The 26079-nt window shown below is 38.0% G+C and overlaps 2 protein-coding genes and 1 long non-coding RNA gene across 3 annotated transcripts; 1 reads left to right on the top strand and 2 right to left on the bottom strand.

Moving 5' to 3' along the window:
* Positions 1964-7393, bottom strand: LOC109847193 (superoxide dismutase [Mn], mitochondrial-like). The gene is made up of 6 exons (XM_020416437.1): positions 7045-7393; positions 5153-5199; positions 4932-5057; positions 4147-4203; positions 3752-3829; positions 1964-2259 (listed from the first exon to the last, which is right to left on the bottom strand). The coding sequence occupies exons 1-6, from the start codon at positions 7325-7327 to the stop codon at positions 2167-2169; spliced, it is 684 nt and encodes a 227-aa protein (XP_020272026.1). The 5' UTR covers positions 7328-7393; the 3' UTR covers positions 1964-2166.
* LOC109846712 lies at positions 12510-13935 on the top strand. Its single transcript, XM_020415957.1, has 3 exons — positions 12510-12578; positions 13119-13263; positions 13433-13935. Exons 1-3 carry the CDS (start codon positions 12510-12512, stop codon positions 13933-13935), a joined length of 717 nt encoding a protein of 238 aa, XP_020271546.1.
* On the bottom strand, positions 23513-25804 carry LOC109850831. Its single transcript, XR_002249562.1, has 2 exons — positions 25546-25804; positions 23513-24001 (listed from the first exon to the last, which is right to left on the bottom strand). It is a non-coding gene; the product is annotated as an uncharacterized LOC109850831 (long non-coding RNA).

Here is a 26079-nt window from a genome sequence, read left to right as displayed (position 1 = left end):
CTGATATCGATAAAGGTGTTATCATAACGATACCAAAATCTCATAGTATTAACTGAAATCTCATAGTATCAACTTGGAGCTAATGATATTTTGGCAGCCGTTAGAAAAACAACAAATTGAAGGGAAAAAAAACTAGAAAAAGAAAGGAATGTACACAAGCAGAGTCTGTTGCCCATATAAGCTAAACAGCCAGGGAAGAAGATCCCTGCAATGTGCATGTAGATGTACGCTTTTGACAACACACCCAATGTTGATACAAAAAACACAATGAATGTTCTGCCTTACAAAAGCGAAAGAATAAAAAAAATATATTATTTCGCTTGTATATCCATCTGATCCGAAATTGATGGGAAAAATAAATTTAAAGAATATAAAACCTTGAAAAAATGGATAAACAACAACTTGGTTTAAAAAAATAGAAGTGTTATATTTAATATTCTTCTGTTCTTTTTGTGTTTGACAAATTAAGACGAATGAACTCTATATATACGGGGAGCTTTTTTCCAAAAAAAAACAAAAAGTATTGAGGTTTGAGAATGGATTGACTCTCCTTAGCAATTCAAGACTGGAAATGACATAAAGCAGATGCTTTTGATCCAGGCAAGATTAAAAAGGAAAAAACCGCAAAAAATCAATCTGGAAGTATGTAAAATGGAATAAATGTACACAAGCAGAAAATCTATGCCTTCACGATCTGATTCAAGAGGCAAGATCATCGTTGCATTGTGCCAAAGTTGTAGGTTTACGCTTTTGACAACACACCCATTGCCAATACAAATAACACAATGAATGTTCTGCCTTACAAAAGCGACAAAAGCAAAATCATGGGGGAAAAAACAACCTCAGCTGGGATCAATCATTAGATGCACAAATTTAAAAAATGGGATCAATCATTAAATGCACAAATGAACAATTTTTCAAAATCGACCCATTTAGTTTTTTATTTTTCAAAATCGACCGTTTTTTCTTTTATTTATCAAAACCGACCGGATTTTGTGATTAGCAGATTAATCACTATCCTAAATAGTCGGGGTTGCCAACCCCGACTATTTAGGAGGGTGTTAAACCCTAATTAAGGCCTTTAATTAGGGTTTAACACCCTCCTAAATAGTCGGGGTTGGCAACCCCGACTATTTAGGATAGTGATTAACCTGCTAATCACAAAATCCGGTCGGTTTTGATAAATAAAAGAAAAAACGGTCGATTTTGAAAAATAAAAATCCGAATGAGTCTGTTTTGAAAAATTATTCATGCACAAATCTTTAAAATGGGCATAACAAATTCCGTACGAAAATAGGATTAACATAAAAAGAAAGTTCTATTGCTAAAAGCACAATTGATTTAAAATTCCTATTTGCTGAACTACAATAGAGCTGAGATTTTTGTAGAAATTGAAAGGGAAAAGAAAGCATTAGAAAAAGTTTGTCGAGTGAAACCTAAGTTAATAGTAAAATCAAGATGCGAAGAGAAAACTGATATTCGTGGATTATGTAGTTTGAAGCCGCGATTTTCTCCTGACAGTGCGGATCCAATTGCAGCTACACAAGGAAACAAAACATATCAGTACTGATTCAGAAGACTGAGCAAACTTTAATTAAAAAAAAAATCAGAAAATTGGATCGAGATTTGAAATTCTACCCGTTTGCTCGATTGGTCCATCACCTTCTTTTTAGAAAGGAGGGTCATTAAGTGGAGCTTTGTAATTTTTTAATGGCGATGAATCCCTGGCAAGAATAGAATATTAGAACAGATAAGACGATGATGATCGAGACCCGCTGCTTTTAGTAGCCACTCTTTTTCTAGAAGCCTCTACCTTTTACGCCGGGCCAATTAGGCCTGTTTAAGGCCCAAAACCTGTATCTTCTCGTTCGATTAATTTAACACGGGAATCAATTCTAGAGCCTCAACGAAGTTCACGGCTAATGCCTGACCCCTCACATTTGCCTACTTCAGCTTTTCACCAGTCCACACAACAAGATAAATACTCCATTTATAGGAAACGTTAAAACTGATACAGGACTTAGCTCCAAGAAACTAGGTTTAAAACTGTGCACCATAAACACAAAACAAGCCTCGGCTGGAGCCGAGGCGACCTTATTCGATGCAAAAAGAAGCTTTCACAGTAAAACATATGAAGCAGATGAAAACAAGAACAATAAACTAGCTTCATGCGATCTCCTTTTCGTAGACTTCGCTGGCATATTTCCAGTTCATGACCTTCCATATGTTCTTCAGATAATCTGGCCGAACATTTTTGTACTGCATCCATTCAAAGGCAATAAAATTAATTTACAGCGTGTTGGAATAGTTCCGTATCTTGAGATTATAACATGCCAAACAAAATTATAACAAATTCAAACAAACAACTTGCTTGTGACAACTAAACCCGAAAACTTCGCACACAACTTAATCCAATGTATCTCACAGGTAAGTTATAAGTACACAAACAACTCCAAATCCTCCCCAAGTGTCCGTTTTTCATGGGCTAATTAATAACTATACCTTAGCAATGTACACGCCTTGTCTTCCCAAGGAGGCAAGTTTGCACTTCCCATGTAGTTAATTCTGAGTTCCTCACATTCTCTAATTATGTCCTTTAGTTCTTACTTCCTCACGTTCTCTGTATTATACTTCCGCATTCTCTATTTTGTACCTCCTGTGTTTCACATTTTCTTAGTGCAGCTTAAGAGATCTTCAAGATTTCAAGCACAAACAAAATACCCCACCCCACCCCACCCCACCCCATACCTCAAAAAGAAAGGGAAAAAAAGAAAAGAAAAAGCACTCCCCTTCCTCTTCCTCACCATCAATTGCAACAAAAGAGAACACTTCTAATCATGCCATCAGTTTTGCAGCATTTGCCCTCAGAACTTTGATCCAAAAGAAAGTATCAACAATGTCCATACAGTATCGTGTGTGCGTGATAAACACTGAAGTAATAGCATCTTGAAATCAATTTCTATATCCAGATACTTGTAAAAACGTAAATGAAAATGTTAACAGATGACTATAAATATAAGAGCGTCAACATATCAATATAGCACAGACAGCACTATCATAAAAACATAAAGCCAGGCTGGCCTTTAAATTGGAAAACGTATCTGTTTTTTATTTTGGGTGATGGTCATACAAAAATACAGATCATAATGATGAATCTGGAGGTAAGAAGAAAAAGTTGGACAGAAAAGGTTTTAGAATCTTTAAATAACATACAGTAAACTTCTAACATACTTACCATCTACATTTGGTCATCCATATAATCATCTCAACTTAGTGACATCTCAAAAATATACTCATACTGAAATAATCAACATTTTCCCATTCTGTACCTTGATTTTTGCCAAATTTTGAACAACATTATATGCACTGTGAAAATGGTTATCGCTAACGACTATTGTGTCTGCACATTTACTTTTAATCTTAAAAGCCCGAACAATAAAGTTCTTATTCGAATGATGTTTGCAAAATAGAAGGCATTGGTGACACAAATTCCTTTCATGTACTTCTTTCTTGTTAAGCAAGGGTTTCAATTCATATTTCAAACTATTGTAACATGTGGGTCCCACTCCAATATTACATTTACAATGATAGCTTCCTTTACGTCTAGAGACAAGTATAATGCATGGGTTTCTTTGAAGTTCATATTTTATATTAAAAAATTTGAAGTAGGAACGAGGTATAAAGCGTACAAATTTTGAGACAATTTAGCTATCAGGTGAGAAAATTTCAACACAAAGCCACAACATCTGACCTGCAAATAGTATGCATGTTCCCACACATCAATCCCGAGCAAAGGAACTAAATTTGCACCTTTAGTCACCAGTGGATCCTGCAAAAGAGATCATTCACATTAGCAAATTCGACAGACATGCATGGCTAAAACTAACTGCAAATCAGGAATTCACCAAATAGAACGTGACAATTCAGCATAAAGGTTGTCTATAGAACACAGACTTGAGAGCATATCAGCAATCAAGAGATGATTGACTAGTTTTTTGACAACAATTCTCAAGAATCTCAACTAAAAAGCAATTTAGAAGCTCATAAAGGAAATATTGAAACACGTAGATCACAAAATTGAACTGGCAATAAGTTGATATCTATCACGAGAATCGAAAGGAAAAAAGAAAACAGGATATGATGTACCTGATTTGCAGTGGTTTCAACCTTAACTTTCTTCACCTCCTTATCCAGAGCCAGCCACTGTAAATAACATCATAAAAGAATAGAAAGATAAGTCTGGCAGTAACATCCATTAGCATAACCCTTGAGAGCTCAAACAGACATAGGGGTGGTAAACGAACGAATCGAATCGAATACTACGATGTTCGTATTTGTATTTGTTTAATATTATCGAATTTGAACTCGAACACGAATATGCATGGCTGGTGTTTTTCGAATTTGGACTCGAATACTTGATATTTGATAAATTTTCATGAACATCCATGAATATTTATCGAATGTCAAAGTATATTCATCCGCTAAAGAATTTAATTTTTAAATAGTATTTGAATTCATTAAAATTATTTCTTTATAGTTATGATGTATATATATTTAATTCAAAATTTTCATTAGAAAACTGATTTAAGATTATTTCATTGGAAAACTGATTTAAGATTCTTTAAGGCTCTCGGAATTAGTATATAGAACTTAAGTAGAAAATATAAGTGGGTTGAAGATGCATAATAATACAAATTATAAACGATCAAATTTTAAACGAATATTTGATAAGCAAACGAATCGAATATATACCTGGTTAAATTCTATTCGTTAATGAACTCAAATTCTAAATATTATTTGTTTAGTTTTAAATGAACTACCGAATCGAATATGACTAAATAGTTAGTCGAGCAATTAACGAACTATCTGTTAACTATTTGGTTCGTTTCCAATCCTAAACAGATGAAATAATCACTAAAAGAATAACTCACCACCCAACCAGAACCTTGCAAAGCAGCTCCTTCAGAGTTCATTTTTTGCACTAGAGTTTCCATTGAACCAAAATCTGTGTCAATAGCCCAACCAAGTGCACCATGTGGGGGTTCACCACCTCCCTCCTGTCAATCATAAAAGCAGCATTCTTTGTTGGGCTATGTAAAAGGCTACAGAATTCAAAGGGTCAGCCGAAATGAATAAAAGAGAACCAACTTACATTGACAGGCTTGAGATTCTTCCAGAATACAGAGTGATTGATATGACCTGCAAGAAGGTATCACAGTACGCTATATACAGAAGTGCGATAATGCAAAATCCCTAAAGCTCAAAATTTTGACACCAAGTAAAGGATGAAAATGAATTCAGCCTCATACAAGAAGTATCTGGAAGTTATTGTGTACAGCATAACTGATATTTATTACAAAGTTCGTATTTTTAAAGTATCTGGAAGTTATTGTGTACAGCATAACTGATATTTATTACAAAGTTCGTATTTTTAAAATTCAACTGACATAAAAATGTAACTTATCGACATATCAAAATTGTTGTATTAAGCTGCAGACATGACAACATGAGTTCATTGTGATGTGCTTTAAGATGTCTTGAATTCCACTCATCTACATACGAACCTCCAAGCCTAAGACGATGAAATATGTAACGGCAGAAAATATCCATGTTGTGACTTGTCAGGGTCCAGAAAAGCGCACAGAAGTGGAACACAGGTGCTTTGTCGAATTGATATGGATTAATGAAATGATGAAAATGGTTGTTTAAAAGTATTTTAAATACTAGACCTTGTCCGATCGAAAGGAAAAAATACATGTTCACGTAACCATTAAGTTTATAATAACATATACATCTATGGTCCGTCAAACAAAGGTAAAAGATAAATCGAGCAACCATAATGGACTCTCTCCAGACCAGACTTAGAATGTGAAGAGATTAGACAAGACACAGGATCATAAGCAATGACCAAGGTATAAAAGAAGATAAGCTAGAGGTAGGCAAAACTGAGCTAGGAGATACAGTAATTAGTAAGAGAGAGGAAGAGTCTTTATCAGTGGCTATAAGAGCAGGAATAAGCTAACAACCTAGCAAGAGAATTGGGCTACATCTAGCAGAAAATTTTCTTAGAAGACACAGCTTCAAATATTTTTCAATTCCACCAACATAGGATAAACAGCTTCCAAGGTCCGAATGTTCTTGATTGCAATTAACTTTTGCACACAGTGACGCCAAAGGTACATATTCCAGAAGTAAAATGAATGTATTGCTAGGAGCATCCTATAAATCCAAAATGCACCACCAATACAACTTTGGTTTACAAATGGGGGAAAGTTAATTAATTTTTTTGCATGGTGTTAATAACATTTTCTGAGGTGCCGGTTAATGTAATGGATAATTGGATGACAGTTTCAAAGAAGTTATTGGGAGCTAATTGCCGTCGCCGATACAGCTGAAGATAACACAAACTACTAATCATATGCTAACAATCCTCAATCCCTAATTTGAAGTAGATGTTAGGCCATCTATTCTCACTAACCAAAATAAATTCATGTATTCAGCTTCATGGATAGAAAACAACTAGCCATCTGCCTGTCCCCAATCAAGTTCTCCATTAATTCAATTGGGCATGACAGGGCTACAACAGTGTACGCTAATTTTCAAGGCTATATGAGTCTCATCATATGATAAAAAAACAAACAAAGCAGAGCAAACTCATCCTCGAGATATTAAGTGCTCCAATGATGAGCAAATCCATATCTTTATTCTTATACCATCAAAGATATTTCAGTCTTTTACAATATAAAAGAAGCAATAATTCCGAGTACAATTAAAGAAAACATAAAGTGGCTTTATTTAAATATAAAGTAGTTTGTTTTTTCTTGATTTCCAAACTATTCGACATTTTTTTAGAGGTAAACTGCGGGAGCACAAGACATTGTAAGACCCCCTAAAATCATGAAATTAGGGGAAATGAACGCAGCACGTGCATCCCTCAAATTTCATGATTTAACAATTCTAATCGCTGCAATCAAATAAATACCGTTATAAATTGTCTTAATTATAACAGAAATAAACAAAATTAGGAAGAAAAAGAAAACAAACCTCCGCCGTTGAACTTGATGGCGCTCTGGAGATGAACAACCTTTGGCGAGTCCCCCTTCGCCATGGCCTCATCGAGCTGCTCCAGAGCCTTGTTATAGTTGGTGATGTAGGTCTGATGATGCTTTTGGTGATGGATCTTCATGATCTCGCCGCTGATCGCCGGCTCCAGGGCGCCATAATCGTAGGGGAGATCGGGAAGCGAGAAGGTCTGGAGGCTTCGAGCATGGCGAAACCCTAACCCTAACCCTAGGGTTTTATTGGAGATCAGGGTTCTGAGAGCCATTGGTGATGACGACGACGATGATGATTGTTTTTGATAGGTGTTAGAATGTGAGCTTCGCTGAGGTGAGTGAGGGTGGTTTATAGATGCGCCGAGGCGGTAGATTGTCTGCCCTCGAATGTGACGTATTATTGCGGAAATGCCATAGAGAATTCTGGGCTGGGTTTTGAAGTGGCTGGGCTTTCAGCAAAACAGTTAGCTCAAGGTGTTTGAAGGGGCTTATTTTCAGAAGCTTTTAAGCTATATTAGTTTTTGTTTGCTTTTGTTTTTTATGATAAAAATTCTATAAAAATTGTTTTAGGTAGAATAGTAACTTGTTCAATTTTTAGGTGAACATATAAGCTAGTTTTTCGAAAGCTAGGGTCTTACCAGTTTTTTAAAATGGGACTTATAAGCTAACTTATTTAGTATTTTACCAAACATATAGATGTAAAAAAGCTAGCTTAGAAATTAGTTTGACCAAAAAATAAACCCTCACTCAGAATAAGCTCCGCCAAACACCGTGCTAATCTCTTCAAGTATTTAAAAAATTAAATTATTTGGGAGATAGTTGAGAAATCCGAACTTTTTTCCTTAGTTAGATGGGGACCCTTCTCCCCAAGAGAAGTGTTCTCAATCAGGTTGAAGTTTTCTGTGTGCTCGAACTTGGTTGTCCTCTCCTGTTATGAGCTCTTCAGACCAAAGCTTCCCCTTATATTAAACAAAATTGTTAAATATATGAAAATATAATTAAAAATGGCATATTTCATCTAATCTATAGTGTGCAAAGCGACCGCGCCAAAGCGAGATAAAAAAGATCTATTCCAAAATATAATCGAATTAGTAGCTAATTATAAGGCTATCAACTAGCCTTGTCGAAAGCATTTAAACAAGACAGACAAGCAATCAAGAAAGCGGATGGAGCTTCCGGCATAGAATAGACATAAAATGTGTTTGGGAAGACTTATTTTTTTAAGCTTATTAGTTATATTGTCTTTTAATGACTTTGGATTTTTTTGATAAAAACACTATAAAATTGCTTGAGTAGAATAGTAATTTGCTTGGTCAAACCTATCCTTTTTAAGTGAGCTTATGAGCTAGGTTTTCGAATGCTTGGCTATACCAGCTTTTTAAAATGGGACTTATAAGCTAATTTATTTGGCATTTTTTAAAATAGATAGTAATAAAAAAGCTAGCTTAAAAGCTAGTTTGACCAAAAAATAAGCCTCTCTAAACACCCTCATGGTCACATAGATATAGATTTTTCTAATGTGAATTGTCCTGGTGGCTAAAATCCATTATGCACTTGATAACGTGAAGCCTTCGGCAAAAGCATATTAGTTCCTTTTCGTCGATCCCTTATTCACGAACAAGCTTACCGGAGAGCTGGAAAACTATAAGGGGTTGTTTGGTTCGTTTTTATTCCCCGTGAAAAACTTTTTTAACCCCTCCACGTTGGTTTTTCCCCTTCCACGTTGGTTATTTCTGTTGGATATCATGTTCCCGTGATATAATTTTAATGATAACAATGTATTCATAATATGAATAATTATGTGTATTATTATGCACTAACATTTCAAAACAGCTATCAACATGAACAAGTGCAAGATGAGTTCAATGCATCATGAAGTAAAGAAGATGAAGAGTTTATACATCAATGTAATTTTTACATTTTCTTTACTTAGAAAAATTGTACAAGCCTTGATCACTCACACATACACACACATAAAAATTAAAACACATTAACATAGGCTTAATGTGTTGGTTAATAATAGAAACCTCCTATGTTAACCATTAGAGTATTTAGTCATTTAATGAGTCTCAAAATATTTCATACATAACATTTTGGACTCTTAGTAGTCGACCAATGACTATTTATAGTCGACTACTGAAGTTTAGATCAAAAATATAAGTTTCTGTCAAATTATAGTCTAGTCGACTAATGACTTTTTATAGTCGACTACAAAGAACTTAGGCAAAATCTCACTTTCTGGTGTTTACAATACAGGGTCGTCTCAAGCATTTTTTAGGCTCTAGGCAGAGAAAAATATTTAGGGCCTTACATTAAAAAAATTTAAATATTAGTTTTTAAAAAATAAATTTTATACAAAATTTAATTTTCTAGATTTTTGAGATGCAAAGTTACTAATTAAATTTTATATTCAAGCTTTAATATTCAATTGATAAAATTGTCAAATTATTTAATCTCTTGAGACATTGTTGAACGTAAATAAGATTTTATTAATAAAAAGATATAAAAGAAAAAAATAAAAAACAAAATACAGAACATATCCGTGAGCTATATGTGTGTGTGTGTGTGAGGAGAATGAATGTAAATTAATTAAAATAAATAAAAACCAACAAGCTTACGTTTTATTTTGGGGCCTTCTAGATTAGAATTGCAATTATGTATGTTGAGTATCAAAGATTAAACAAATATGAAAGATGAGTGAATGAGAAGAAAATAAAGGAAGTTAGCAAGAGAAAAAACGCATAAACTATGCATAAATAAGAATGAGTATTTAATATGTGCTTTTCTCTTTTTTAACTGTTACAATCTAATTAATTATAGAAATAAAATATAAAAAGTTACAATTAAACTTTATTAGTGTTCTTTTCCAAAGATAAAGATAATTATATATAATTATAGCAATAAATGATCAATTAAAGATAATTGATAATTTAGAATCCTTACAATAGTCAACTTCTTATATTTCCAAAATAAATTAATAATTATATTATATATATATATATATATATAGAGAGAGAGAGAGAGAGAGAATATATTTTTTGGGGCCCAATAAAATGGGGGCCCTAGGCATATGCCTTAGTGGCCTATGCCTTCAGCCGGCCCTGTTACAGTATAGTCAACTACAACTGATTATAGTCGACTACTAAACTTTAAATTTTGTATTCCAGAACTTCTGTGTTACAGAGTAGTCAACTACAACTGATTATAGTCGACTACTCAACTTCGATTTTTGAATTTCAGATTTTTTGTTTTACAGAGTAGTCGACTAATGATCATTATAGTCGACTACTAAGACAGTTTTCTGACATATTAGAATTCAAATTAATAACAGTTTATAGTCATTTTGTGTACGTTTTGAGGGTTTGAAAACATGTCTTTTCAAGGCTATAAATATGTTATATGTTCAGAATTTTGGGTCACAAATTCCTATACATAAGATTCAAGTTTTGTGCATCTTTCAAAAGAAAATTTTCCAGATTTTTACTAAGTGTTGAGAAAAATCATTTTCTGATTTTGCCTTTGATCCTCATTCAATATACAATCAAAATAGGTAATTTTCAGAGATTCAAACTATTCCTAGCCACTGCTACACATCATAATACTATCAAGGCTTATAGGAATCAAGTTGTATCAAGACAAGTGTTCTCTCGGATGTGAGAGATGTAATCTCTTGGTAAAGAGATTAGGTGCAATTTACAAGGACTTGCAAATTGGTCAGTGTTTTAGTGTGATTGGATCAGATCCTACAATTTCATTTCCGCTGTTTTTCTTTCCCAGTTTTGTTTCGCTAGGGCTGAAGAGAGAAACAAAAGAGGAAATCGCCGCCACCTAGGTTTTTTTTCTCTCCCCCAATTCCTTCCCCAATTAAGTGAAATCGGCGGAAACCCTGGTCACGTCGGATTTTGGTCTTCCTCGTTGTTTTCTTCTGTGAGCTATTGTTACCTCCTTGCTCTCCTCCCGCCATAAACTCCTGCGACCTTCTTTGTGGTTGTATTCGAAGAAATTAGGGGAGCGGCGTCTGATCTTGTGCTGACGCTATTCAGATCTGATCTTTGCCTACGTTGTTGCTTCATAAATCAAGGTAAAAATTGCTTTTTTTAAAATTTTTAGATTATTAGTTTAATTTAGATCAATTTTCTGAGAAATTGGGGGAGGTGTATCTGATCTTTGCCGACGCTATTCAGATCTAAGCTTTGTATTTGGTTAATTTTTTGAGATTTTAGAGTAACAAAATTTTTTTAGCAGGTCTGAACTTTTGTGTTGTTTAATAGTATGAAGATATTTTGTAGTTTTATAATGTATATATAATCTCTGCCTATGTTTTTATACCTGCTTAAAATTTATGACACATCCTTTTTGACTGAATTAAACTATATATGTAACTTTATCAATTTGTTAACCCTAAAAATTAAGGAAATTTATGGGGGTAAACAAATAGTAAATAAAAACTATATGGTATCACTAGATGTATGGTTTATCCAAATATGAGATGATATGAATATTAAATATCTATATCTAGTAGGATATAGAAACATATATTGTTGGAATAATTAAGATTTTTTCTAGCTTTTTGCAGGATACTACTGATTTATGTATGTAGTGGATAACGTTTCTAGCTCATCAAATTAAGTTTCATTATGTTCTGTGCAATAGAGATTGTTCCTATATGAATTCGTGAAGTATTTTTCATGCAATTAATTGCCTGATTTTTGTGAATTTATTATTACAATAAAGAAGTATATTTAGCAGTTTTTGAGAAAAAATAGTTTTTGCTAATTGCCAATTTTGTGCAAACTGTTTGTAGCTCTTATACTTATTGACTCACTGTTAAAGAAATCTGAGAATTGAGTCTCACGTTCTCAGTTTCTTTTTTTGAGAAATTTCTTAAATTAATGGGTAATTATGCAATTGGGTTGCTTTAGGTGGTACAATCATTCATTTAACTTTTAATTTCTTAAATTAATGGGTAATTATGCAATTGGGTTGCTTTAGGTGGTACAATCATTCATTTAACTTTTAATTCTTTAAGCTAGTATTATTATGCAATTGGGTTGCTTTAGGTGGTACAATCATTCATTTAACTTTTAATTCTTTAAGCTAGTATTTAATTTTATTTTGATGTGTAAGTGTTAGATTCTGAGTACTTTAATCTTCCTAGGTTTAACTTTTTTGGGATCTTGTGTGATGGATCTAGAATTTTGATAGCCATATTAGTGATTGTTTCATTATTAGTTTTGCTATCAAAGATAAAATATTGGTAGATAGTGATTGAATTCTTAGAAAGAAAGGAGTATGTTGAATTCATAAAGGATTTGGATTTGCAATATTTTTGGGTCTCGATAGCTTGTTTAGAATTCTACTTAGTTTGTCATTAATTTTTGTAAATTATAATTCATTCAGGTTTTGTTAGAATTCTACTTAGTTTCTAACTGGATAATGATTTTTGCAACATAGATGGATGGTGATGGAGATTATACCGATGAACAAAGTATTGTTAATATGGTTCAAAGTATTGCACTATCTGTTTTTATTATAATAATTACGGTCATAAGGAGAATACAATTTAGACGTAAATCAATTCGTAGTGGTCCAAGTGAGGAAAAGAAAAGACAAGAGAGGGCTAGAATTGAACACATAGAGCGTATTTATAATGGTTTTAGTGATAGTTGCATAAATTATATTAGAATGCGAAGTTGTGCTTTTGTTAAACTAGCGAATATAATAAGGAACAATAGACTGCTAAAAGACTCGAGGAATGTAACAGTGGAAGAATAACTTATATTGACACTAAACATTTTGGGTTATAAATCTAAAAATCGTATTGTCAGATCTCATTTTATAAGATCAGGGGAGACGGTCAGTAGATATTTCAACAAGGTATTACAAGTAATTATTTGCCTACGTGGATGCTACCTAAAACAAGCCCCCAATGGCATTCCCCAAGAGATTGTTAACAACCCGCTATACTAACCTTATTTCAAGGTATATCTACACTTTAAGCAATTTACATGTATAATCAATGAAAGTAAATGATAACTTAGTAATTTGATTCACGTATTATAGGATTGCATTGGTATGATAGATGGGACTCATGTTGATGCAATGCTTCTGATTAATCTTGTTGCACAATTTCGAGGCCGCAAAGGTGTTACACAGAACGTACTTGCAGCTTGCACCCCAAACAAATCGTTCACATATGTTTTAGCAAGTTGGGAGAGATCTGCAAATGATTATACGATTCTCCAAAATGCATTATCTAGACCACAACCACATGGATTGAAAACCTATGATGGAAATTATATAAAACTTTAACTTAAACATTTTAAATTTAATATGCAAACATGACTTCCTTAACAATTTTCTTAATAAATTTGTAGGCAAATACTATATGTGTGATGCTGGGTACCCCACCATGCCAGATTTCACATATCGTGGTGTTCGATATTATTTGAAAGAACATTCAGGTAAAACACCTAAGAATAGAAGGGAATTATTCAATCTAAGATATTCTTCTTTGAGGTCTAAGATTGAATCTGTATTTGGCACATTGAAGAATCGTTTCAAGATTTTGTGTACTAAACCGTATTACTCATTTCCTACACAAGTAGATATTGTATTGGCATGCATGATACTTCATAATTTTATTACAACTATTGATCCAAGTGATAAACTACTCAACGAGTCCGAAATTAATAAAGATATTGATGGTGAGGTAATTTATGAGAATGACAATAATTTAGTTGATTTTACTCAGACTCAAACACAAAGAGAGCAAACTGAATTAAGAAATGAGTGGAAGACTCTTAGGGATGACATTGCCTGGGCGATGTGGGTGGACTACTGTGATAAGTATAATCATGGTGTAACCACTGAGACTTAATTCACATATTCGTTGTAATATTTATGCTCACGTATGAACTCTTTAACTCTATGTTTTGCTTTGTCCACTTATTAGGGTTTGCTTTTCATTCATGTATTAATATGGCACTTAATCAGTTATTATATTTTGCTTTTCATTTAGTTAGTTTGTTGTGCTTTATCTACAAATTTTTATGTATTCAAGTTTTGCTTATTCTATAAATTTTATAATATCTAATTCTTACTATTTAATTAGTAATGGCTGATAATACATCATTAAGTGGGAGAGATAATCATAAAGGTAAGGGTATAGCGCAATCTCAACCTCCACCACCTCAACCCCCTCAGTCCATGCATCAAGCCGAGAGTGGGTATTTTCCATTTCAGCAGCCCTACTTTGGACAACCACCTCATGCAATGTCCAACATGTTCCAAGACGGCAGTTACTTCCCGATGCACCCACATTTGGGGTCATATACGAACATGCTAAGTTCTCCTACTTTGCCTCCACAATTCCATAGTCTTCATATTAGTGGGTTGCAAATTTCACCCACGATCGGGTATGGATCAACTCTCAAATCAGGATCTAAATGGGTGCCCATAGAGGAGAGGGAAGAAATATCACCAAATCCAAAGAAGAAGAGGAAAAACATGTGCTCAACAAAGAAAAAAAATAGTGAGACTGATGGTTCTCAACGTAACAAATATATGTTTTGAGATTCCCATTACGATGATGAGCTCATTCCATTTCTTGCCGACTTGGTAAGAAAGAGTTACAAACCCGACAAGAGCTTTAAGAGAACCGCTTTTCATATGGCTTCCCAATATATTAACGAGAAGTTAAACACAATATTTAAGTGGGAAAACATCATGAACCACATCAAAACTTTACGTACAAGATTCCGTGATATGTAAACTTGTCGTAATCTGAGTGGTGTCGGTTGGGATGATAGCACCAAGACCGTCATCATGGAGCCTGAATGTTTGGATAGGTGGATTGAGGTAAATAAAATATTTTTGCACTTTTATTGACTAATTATCTTATTTTCTTGTTTTCATTGAATTAATTCAATTGTACTTTCCAGGACGAGAGCTTTAAGAATGTTAAGCTTAGACAATACGTCAACAAACCCTTAAGGCATTATGATGATCTTGCCCTTATCATCGGGGATGATCAAGCTAGAGGGGATTTTGCTAGTGATGCTTGGAAAAAATTCAGTTGTAGCGAGTCCATAAATCTTGGAGACGATGCTGACTCTCCTTTGCCTGCCTCGCAATCCCCTCAAGTACACATTTTAGATGATGAGGATACTCCTCAGGAAGCACCTGTCACATCAAGTTCTAGGGAAAATGCATGTGTTGGTAAGGGTAAGGCTCGTAGGACCAACCTAGATAATGAGCTCATGCTAAAAATGATGGATAAGATAGATGTATTTAGCGCTAGCATGAAATATGTAAATATGCATTGGACCGAGAAGTTATCCACGGTTCTATATGCTCATTTTCAAGACTTTAGTAATGCTAAGCTATATACATACTATTGTCACCTCTTTTTGAATGAGCATGAAGCAAGACTATTTATGGGTATATCTCCAGTTGGTTAAAAAGAGATGATTGATGCCTTTCTTAACAAAGAGGGTTGAAGTCCGATAGAATGTGTGTACGTGGTATTTTGTGATTCTCACTTCTAACATACTTGTGAAATCCACTTTTGGTAAAAGACTATTATTGTTTAATTCAGGCAACTACTCGTAGGAATGTTATTTTTGTGTTTGTGGAACAATACAATGATGGAACATATTATTTTCATATGTAGTAAGTATTTATATGCCTCCATATTATAATATTTACCTTTCATGATGTGAATGCTATAGAATACTAACTTTTACATTGAAATTGTGACTGCAGGAACTTTATAAGTCACCATACGAACATGATAACTGATAAAATTATCTGAGCGGCAAGCAACCTACAATGTACACGCATTGATTTGGATGGCTATTATTGTGGGTTATTAAGGTATTCGGTTGTCATGCTCCGAGTTTAATTTGGTGTCTTTTTTACTTTTAGGCTATGATGATTGTTAATTTCTAAGATTAGCAACGTGCAATATCTATTGATATTGTACTGGATGGATAACAATGATGATATTGACCAAATTCTAAGCTCTAAGAAGTAATCAGTAGCCAGCAGTTGATTACTTGATGTTGTTAGTTGGTGTTGTTGGTTGGTTGGTTGGTTTGTGTTGTTGGATGTCCAGTCACTTGTTGTTGTTGGATGGCTGTTTGTGAGCCTGGTTGTTTTTAGGATTGTGAGCCTGGCTATTTGGTTGGTGTTGTTGGATGTTAAGTCACTTGGTGTTGTTGGATGTCTATTTGTGAGCCTGGTTGTTTCCGGGCTTGTGAGCCTGGCTGTTTGTGGATGCTCTTTTGTTCAAGTTCTATTTGTGCTATGTTTTGTGGATGTTGTTTTGTTCAGGTTTGTTCTCAGTCAGGTTTGTGCATAGCAGCCTCCTTATCATCAGGTTCTATTCATGTTTGTGCAAAACAGTCCACATGAGGATGTTTTGTGTTCATGTTTGTGCACACCAGATTTCCTGATGCTTGGGTTTGTATTATGTTTGTATTCAATCACTTGGAGTTCTATTTGTGTTTAGGTTTTTCGCACTGTTTGTGCTTAGTTTTGTGTTTGTGGATTTGTGTTCATGCAATGTTTTTCTGGGTTGTTTGTGTTCAGGCACTTGGTTGTTCTATTTGTTTTCAGGTTTGTTCTGTTTTGTCCTTACTATTTGTGGATTGTTTTGTGCACATGTGACCTTATTTTGTGCACATATTGTAGGCGTCTAAAATTGCCTATAAGAGCCCGCACGAAACTCGAAGCAATGAATTGGCAAGACAAGAAGACTCACCTAAGCAGCTCGTGTGCGCTGGTCAACGCGCGTACGTCAAATCAGCTCGTGCGTGCCCGTCAACGCGCGTACTTCAAATCATCTCGTACACGTCAAATCAGCTCGTGCGTGTCGGTCAACGCGCGTACTTCAAATCATCTTATACACGTCAACCAGCTCGTGCGCGTCGGTCAACGCGCGCACGCCAATTAGTCCGCACGCATCGATTAACACGCGTATATTAACTAAAGCGCGTTCGACGATCGGTCTTGCGGCAAAGCATACAAATCAACAAATCGGCCAAACACGCAAAAAGAGAAAATCTCGGAAGAAAGGGAACATAAAAGAATGAGTCGGCAAAACTGCGCGAGCGCAGGACGGAATAAACCGACCCGCACAAGTGCAGGTCGGATCTGATCCGACCCGCGCAAGCGCAGGTCGGACTGATCCGACCCGCGCAAGCGTAGTACGGAACCCGAAACACGTTTTGATGGTTTTGATGCTGTTTTTGCAGGATTTATCTGTTCCAATGATTTCTAACTGACTTGATATCATCCCCAAACGTGGTTAGGCTGTTGTTAACTGAAGATAGAGCCAAATCACTTGTTCTTATCCAAATAACCGCTTCCGAAGCCCTATAAATACAAGCCTAGGGCCTCCTTTTAACGGGGACGATTGATTATCAAGACGAGGAGGTGCTGCCGGATTGTGGAGTCAAATGAGCACGAATTTCAGCGAGGGTTAACAGATCTTGGCGAGTTCTTCGGCATAACGAAGGAGAGTTCGAGAGATCCAACGCCCGTTCCCGTCCGTCCCTTGAGATTAGGCTTGGTCTTAATCTCGAGAAGAGCCCTGATTTCGCTTGGTCGATCTCAGCGCTTCAAATCAAATACTTTCTCCGAATTTTCCATCAACCGGATCCAGATCTAAGGCGGTCCACGGATAAACCCCGGCACAGGCAAAGATCACACGCAAAGGAAGATCGATAAATGATCTCCCTGCGTTTGTTTTGATAAAGTTGTAAACTTGTTTTATTTTTATTGTGCAAGGAGATCTAATAAAAAGATCAACTTTTTATTTTATTCGAGTTTATTGTAATGACTAAAGTTGTAATAGATTCGATAGCAATGAAAACAGCAATTTTCGACGGAAACAAACTGGCGACCACAGTGGGAGCCAACAGCTTCACTGCCGGAGTTGTCGTGTCGCAACCTCGGATCTGCATCCCGATTGAAGAAGTGGTCGAGTACGAGTTCGACCAACTGAAGTTCGAGGAATATCTGTCGTCCTCCTCCTCCAGATCTTCCGCCTCTCGTAAGCGAAGGAAGATCAACGCCCCCGTTGTTGCGGTAGCTGAACCTTACAACGCCCTTCCGGCCTCCAATGAGTCCGGATCTGCAGATCTGAACTCCTCCTCAATCAAGGAGTTGAGTACAGAAGGCGCGCCTATTTTATCAAAGAGAACTCGTCAAAGACAGCGCCAACGCTGTGCGCGCCAACTCGCTAGAGCCTTAGAGTCAATTGACGGGATTCGTTACGAGGCGGATATGAAAATTAGGCAACGCCAAGCACCCCAACAGCAGACAGATGTCCTCCCCTCCAAACCAATAGCAAATGAATGGATCCAAATCAAAAGAATCCGTTCAACTCTGGAGGAGCGAATTCAAAAGCGTCGCGCGCTTGCGCGCACGCGAATTCTTGTGCAAAAAGCACAAAAGATGCAGAAGAAGGACATAGCTAAGAAACAACCAAGACTGCATCAAACTTGGAGACCAAAATCTAAAACGGCAGCCGAAAAGATCGAGAATCGCGGGTCACTTCAATAAAACGCAAGTCACTCCAATCCGACCTGCCAATTTGCAGGTCACTTCAATCCGACCCGCCAAAACGCAGGTCACTCCAATCCGACCCGCCAATTTGCAGGTCACTTGGATTCGACCTTCCAAATCGCAGGTCACTTGGATCCGACCTTCCAAATCGCAGGTCACTTGGATTCAACCCTCCACTTTGCAGGTCACTTGGATCCGACCTTCCAAATCGCAGGTCACTTGGATCCGACCCTCCACTTCGCAGGTCACTTGGATCCGACCGTGGGTCACTTGGATCCGACCTTCCAAATCGCGGGTCACTTGAATCCGACCCTCCAACCCGTCGGTCACTTAAATCTGACCCGTGCCAGGGTCGAGACAGAAGACGTTCTGCACCGATTACGTCGATCCCTTCGAGTTCCGTACCTCTGGTGGAGCCCCACGACAACATGGATTTGTCCCGATTCAAGGTGAGGATAGTTGATCGCCTGGGTCCTTTGCACGAGGATCGAGGCAAAGTTTTGATCGAAGGACACTTGGGTCCGATGATTGAACCCCGAACGACTCGTCGAGCTGGGGGTCGTACATGCCCTCACAACAATTTCAAGCCTTCGTATAAAGGGAAAACTCTAGTTTTTACCCACCTGGGGGTGTGTATTAAAATCCAAGAGCCCGTCAAAAGTTCACGCTTACAAATGCGTGACTCTAAACGCGTGACTCTTGAGAACGCCAACAAGGAGTTGCATACTCAGAAGAAAACGCGTAAGATAAACGAACGCATTATACCTGAGGATTCATGTAAACAGTCGATAGGTTACTCCGACGGCAACGTCGATGAGTTGTACTATCGGGCTGTGGGTATGAACAAGTCTCGGAAGAGAAGTACCCGGGAATTGGAGTCTCACTACCCATGCGCTAAGATAATCAGGACAGTATTATCAGCATGTAGTTGCCCCAAGACCGCTCCGCAGAGGGTCTCGGTATTTGAGAGGATCTCCAACAGAATAGCTAAGTCCAAACCAAAGCGTCTTCGTAAGAAGCGATCGGCTGTTCATGATAACGAACTTCCAAAAGTCACAATTAACATGGCTGATAAGGGAAAGTCGATTCGACCTTCTAGTTCTGACCCTCTCGTATCGCATCGTCTGACTCAGCTACGCGTAGGGACCACCAGACGTAGGGACTACCAGAGAATGTAGAGAGGGTTATCATCGGATGATGAAGCATCAGATGCTAACTCGGCAATCGCTTCTGATAATACGGTATCCAGTCCGGGACAATCTCGCGAAGTGTTCATGATCAACACCGAGCAGATCGCCAAAATTCTCGATGATGCTCTAACCAAGCAGAAAGAGGCATTCAAGTTCGAAATGGAAACGGCTATGCGGCGGATGAGGGAAGAACATGACCAACAAATCCGAGCTTTGTCAAATCAAATTGGTGAATCCAGCCGTCGCAACGCTGCTAACCGAGTAAATAGCGATTCAGATGTAGATGAACGTCTCAATCCTGATAACCCTCCCGTTGGCCAAAACACTGGGGGTGACTCTACTAAAGATAACAACGCTGGGGGTGGTTCCACCGAAGATGACAATGCCGGGGGTGGCCGTGTTATTCCTCTTTCAAATCGTCCGAGGCCCGACACGAGTGAGGATGAGAAAATGAAAGATCTCGAGAGCAAAATCAACGCTCTAATGTCTACTCGAGAGGTGAAAAGGACCGGCATTCCATGTCCCTATCCAAGAGAATGAGATTCGATCCCGTATCCGGCGAAGTTCAACCTGATTAACTTCACGCCGTTTGACGGGAAGGGTTCACCCACTCAATATCTGATCTACTTCAAGTCCCACTTGGGTATGATCTCTGACAATGAAGCCTTGATGGTTCGGTCATTCGTTGGCACCCTTCGCGGGCCGGCCTTCGATTGGTACCGTCGTCTATTCCTTGGCAGTTTCTTTGATGACGACGATGAGGTATCCATCAGGACACTTTTTGATGAGAAACAAGAAGATGACGAGACAGTCGACGACTTCGTCAAACGCTTTCGGAATAAGGCAATGAACTGCCGAGATCCGATCACGGAGGACTTCATCCTCCAGACATGTCATAACAACCTATCTATTGAGATATTAGAAGTTATGGGAGTCGCACCGTCCAACACTTGGAAAGAGTTGAAGACGCGCGGAGAGCGGGCCGAACGCTTCCTCCGAAGGAAGAAAGCCGAGAGGAGCCAACCAACGGCGAATCTTCCGAACTCAAACTTCGCCTCCCGTAATAAAGGAAAAACACCTGCAGCAACTGTTGACGCCAATCAGACGTCGCAACAGCAACCCTGAAGACAGCAGAAGACTTCGGGTTCAAGACCCCAAAAAGAGTACTCCTTCAAGGATGAAGATGTTCCAGCCATTTTCGAGTCCCTCCTTGAAAACAACAAGATCAAGCTGCCACCTGTCGTAAATCAGGAGGAATCTGACAACACTGCAGATCCGAAATACTGTGCGTACCACAGGAGGATCTTTCATCCTACCAAGGATTGCTTTGCGCTCAAAAATAGCATCCAAACATTGGTTGAAGCCGGCGTTATATCGCTCAATTGAGACGAATGAATACTCCGACAAATATAAGAGTATAAACTGCTCCTTATGAAACTCAAAAGAGTATACGAGTATAAACTGCTTCTCAATTACTCCAATAGGTATATGAGTCTAAATTGTTTCCCACTCTTGACGGGAAGTTCCAGGAGAATTTTTATATGTAATATTCTTAAGGATAACCCGATCATGTAACCGAATGCAATGATAAACACAGTTTCACGAAGAAGCTGGGGGTGGATGATTCATGTAACGGGGAGTTCCCGGAAGAATACTATATGTAATTTTCTTAGGGATAACCCGATCATTACAAACAAAGTGATAAACACTAAACCCCCATTGTGATTTCCGAACACTCTTTTGTTGAGACGAGATTCGATTGCTTCGGTGGATCAATCTTCCCTCACAAAACTCCTATTGGTGTTTGACGACAGATCAACATTTCCTCACAAAATCCCTCACTGGTCAAATCAATTGACGGTGGGTCCACTAAGATTTCTATCCGCCAGTTCATGGTAATTTTCAAAGCTTGACGTGTTAAGTCCTGATCACTTAACATCAAAATCCTCCATCGAGTGGCTAATACAAACCAGTATTTCTACTCCTACTTGTATTCCACTCCCTTTGCTTTCAGGTCAAACCTATAAAAGTTAGGGCTAAAGCCAGATTCCCCTCTCGATTCCTTCTATGAACGAGAGATCCACTTTCAAATTGAGCAATCAAACTTATAAAAGTTAGGATTGTCTCCAACTTCACTTAGTCAAACCTGCAGATAGTTAGGACTAAGATCGAATCATCTCTTTTGATAAACGAAAGATTTTCATCTTTTCCTTTTTTCAGCCAAACCTATAAAAGTTAGGGTCGAAATCGGAATTTTCCCTCAATAAATGAGGAACTCTTTTCTTGGATCAAGCAACCAATCCTATAAAAGTTAGGGTTACTTAAATCTTTCCGATTCTCGGAGTGGAGATCCCACTCCTAGTTTCATCTTTTCAGATTCTGGGGGTGGAGATCCCACCTCGAGTCTCCTTTCCAACTGGAGATAGAATATAAAATTCTTCCTCTTCAGTGTTGAGAGATAGAATATAAAATTCTTCCTCTCCCACTTCGGGTTCGTCTTTGCCCCAAGAGAAGACAACACTTTTTCAACTCCCAAAATCCGTGCCTCACATGTATGGGGAATTTTATCCCGAATCCTGAGTAGGGATAAGTCACGTCTAACACGCGTTGCCGGTTTAGTCTTTCACCGATTGAAAAAGACACCAGAATCTAGTCTGGGGCATTTTATCCCGAAGCCTAAGTAGGGATAAGTCAGCGCTTAACACGTGTTACTGGGTGGTTCGTTCCCGTAAAAACGATCGAGTCTACGTATTCAGCATCGTAGCAACAAAAATCCATGCCTTTTATGCATGGGGAATTTTATCTCGAAGCCTAAGTAGGGATAAGTCAACACCTAACATGCGTTGCTGGTTAGTTCTTAACCGTAAAAAAAAAGAACAAAAGCCCACATATTCAATATTGTGGCAGGTTGTTATTAATAACACCAAAATCCGTGCCTCACACGCGCGGAGAATTTTATCTCGACTCCTTAATAGAGATAAGTCTACGCCTAATACGCGTTGCCGGTTTAGTCTTTCACCGAGTGAAAAAGACACCAGAATACGAGTCTGGGGACGTTTATCTCGAATCCTAAGTAGGGATGAGTCAACGCCTAACACGCGTTGTCGGGTGCTATATTCCCGTAAGAATGGCGAAGTCTATGTATTCAAAATTATAGCGCCAAGTCTAGGAGAATTAACTCTCTTAGCGCAACGTTACATGTGAAACGGGTTTTAATAATTCACATGCTAGCCCGATTCAAACGGTAATCGGTAAAGGCACATCAAACCCGTTGAAGGCTGGGGGTTTGCCAAAAATCCTAAAGTCTATGTCTAACACACATCGCCGGTTTAGTCTTTCGCCGACTGAAAAAGACACCAGAGTCTAAATCTAGGGAATTTACCCCGAAGCCTAAGAAAGGGTAAGTCAACGCCTAATACGCGTTGCCGTTTAGTCTACTCACACGAGAAAAACGAAGCCTATGTATTCAAAGTCATAGCACCAAGTCTAAGTGAATTAATTCTCTTAGCGCAACGTTATGTGCGGAACGGATCCAAAATAATCCGCACACTAGCCCGACTCAAACGGTAGTCGGTAAAGGCTCATCAAATCCGTTGAAGGCTGGGGATTAGCCAAAAATCCTAAAGTCAACGCCTAACACGCGTCGCCGGGTAGTCTATTCCCGTGAGAAAGACGAAGTCTACGTATTCAACATAATGAATGAAAAAGACATATTTTCTATTAATAAAATTGAGTTTGCAGGTACAAGAGTTACAATCAATCTACATGAAGTTTGTGACTACAGGCTTGTTGTTCAAGTTTAGTCAATTCCTCTGTATAAGTTCGCTCAAGCTCACACTGCAATACAACCTTGAAGGATTCCTCGGTGAGGGATAATGTTTTCGCAGCCTCTTGTTTGATCTTGGCTAACTTCTGTTTCGAGAGCTCCAATTTTCCGTATATCACAACTTGTGAACGCTCCAAGTCATCCTTCGCCATCCCCAAGATAACCAACGCCTCCATTTGATCCACCCAACTTTGTTGTGTTTGAATCTCAAGTCCAGTAGAAGCCCGAGTGTCGCGCCATGCTTGTAGACGAGATTCCATCCGGATGGCTATGTACGTTGAAGTACCGGCAGTCTTCAACTCTTGTAACCGTCAGAATTCGCGCTCCAGCCGGTCCAAATCGTCGACATGGCTAATCTGCAACAAAGACCAACAGCTCAGTTAGATCAAGAATCAAAATACATGAATCAGAGCCTAAAAAAGGGAAATTGCGAATCTTTAATTGAAATTCTACAAAATAGAATTTTCCAATTAAGGGTCCAATTAAACCTATACGACATTCTCGGTTCAAGTTAAGTGTCACAGAGTCAAATATAAAGCCTCGATCGTGTCAACATGTGGATTCACAAGCTCAATCATATACAAGAACAGCTCGAGCTCAAGGCATGCACGAGTTCAGTTACATATGAATTCGATAATACAAGAGCTCAGTTATATACAAATTCGGATTTGAATTATATACAAGAGTTCAACCATATGCAAGAGTTCAACCACATGTACAAATTCAAGGCATATGAAGTTCTCGAGCCATATACAAGTTGGGATTCAAGTTATTTCGACCACATACAAGTTTGGATTCAGTCACATCGAGTTCAATCATGTACAAGTTTGAACCATGCAAGAGTTCAATCGTACAAAGATTCAGCTATATACAAGCTTGAATTCAAAGCATACAAAAAAAATCTCAACCAATACTAAAGTTCAGGTGCAAGTCATCAACACAAACCAATACTTATGTACAAATCCGGATTCTGTTGTTGAGGAAGAAGATTCTGAAAGTTCAGGAGCTAATCTGAGTTTAGGGCATTGTCCAAGTCCATAGCGCAATGGTTATGGTTCAAATATTACATTGAGGGAAATATTGCTTTCATTTATCATAAATGGGGATGGGAGTCATGTGTGGGGTTCTTTGCCCTTATGTTCGACGTTGCTGCAGACCAAAGAATTGAACGAGTCAGTGCTAGATGGACTTGGTATTCTTCATCAAAGGAAACAACACAAGAGGCTTATTACTACAAGCTTTGGTTGGTGAAGGCGCGGGTGAAGAGCAACCATTTTCTCCAGAAAACAATGTGGTTAAAGATTACATTGACACTAAGCTGGAGAGAGGTGAAGAGCAACCATTTTCTCCAGAAAACAATGTGGTTAAAGATTACATTGACACTAAGCTGGAGAGATATCTGCAAAAGCTTAAGGGTTGTTATGGGTTTTCATGTGGTTGTGATGTCTTCACTATCAGCAGAGACGTTATGGACCGGGGGAAAGAGAAGAATTCGGCTATGCATAGATTCCTGCAAGTGTCAACCTGGAGAATTCAGCCAACTTCTCAAACCCCAAATCCAAAGATTAAAGAGTTGGGGACTGCAGTGATCAAACCACGAACTCAACCAAGTTCAACAGGATTCGGCCATGAACAGGTTCAACAACAGTAAAATTTCGGCCAACCCCTCAAACTCCATACCCAAAATTTCGGTTTTCTTCCAAGATTAAAGAGCTAGGGTTGAAATTATCAAGCCATGAACACAATCAATCAAAAAAATTCGGCCAACACTCAAACCCAATGCAAATTTCGGATTTCTCCCAAATTTAAAGAACTAGGGTTTTCAATCATTGAACCAAAGCATGAGGAACTAACTAAAATCAAAGCAAGGGAATTGAAGCCATAAAAAAAAAAGACTTACCCAAGTTCTGAAGCTTGAAGAGGAGAAGAAGCCTGTTGATGCTCAGGTCCAAATCAAAAAATCGCCGAAACCCTCACAAGCTCGGTTGGTTGTGGAGAGTTCAAAGAAGAAAGAGGAAATAGGGAACTTAAAGAGGGGAATTTTGATTGAGCTGGAGTTCTTGGTGTGGAGAAGTTCTTGGAGGTTTAGAACTCAAGGAGAAAGAAGAAGCCGAATTTTTTTTTCTTTGAGGAAGAGGAGCAGGGACCGAAGTTAGAGGAAGAAGAAGGAGTTGGGCATTTTTATTCCCCTTTAAACCCCCTTCCGACCCGCGTTCTGCGCGTCGGATTCGTGTCCGACCCGCGTGAGCGCGGGTCGGAATAATCTGACCCGCGCTCACGCGGGTCGGATCCATCTGACCCGCGTGAACGTGGGTCAGACCCATTTTGGCCGATTTCGTTGTTTTCTCGCCTGATTTCGTCCATTTTCGGAGTTTTCGGTCCAATTTCATCTCCCGGATAATTTTGCGGCATTTTCACTCATATTTGGAATGTT

This window comes from Asparagus officinalis, chromosome 7 (assembly GCF_001876935.1).
Source record: "Asparagus officinalis chromosome 7, Aspof.V1, whole genome shotgun sequence".
NCBI classification, from domain to species: Eukaryota; Viridiplantae; Streptophyta; class Magnoliopsida; order Asparagales; family Asparagaceae; genus Asparagus; species Asparagus officinalis.
This window is presented reverse-complemented; position numbering and strand designations above follow the sequence as displayed.

Bases quoted from the DNA above. Each gene is read 5' to 3' on its own strand.
- LOC109847193 (XM_020416437.1), bottom strand. From the start codon at position 7,327: ATGGCTCTCAGAACCCTGATCTCCAATAAAACCCTAGGGTTAGGGTTA. The intron at 5,058-5,152 runs GTAAGTTGGTTC...TATGATTGACAG, and splicing joins AGAATCTCAAGCCTGTCAAT to GAGGGAGGTGGTGAACCCCC. The intron at 4,204-4,931 runs GTGAGTTATTCT...TGTTATTTACAG, and splicing joins TGCAAGGTTCTGGTTGGGTG to TGGCTGGCTCTGGATAAGGA.
- LOC109846712 (XM_020415957.1), top strand. From the start codon at position 12,510: ATGGATGGTGATGGAGATTATACCGATGAACAAAGTATTGTTAATATG. The intron at 12,579-13,118 runs GTTTTTATTATA...CACGTATTATAG, and splicing joins TTCAAAGTATTGCACTATCT to GATTGCATTGGTATGATAGA. The intron at 13,264-13,432 runs GTTGGGAGAGAT...ATAAATTTGTAG, and splicing joins GTTCACATATGTTTTAGCAA to GCAAATACTATATGTGTGAT.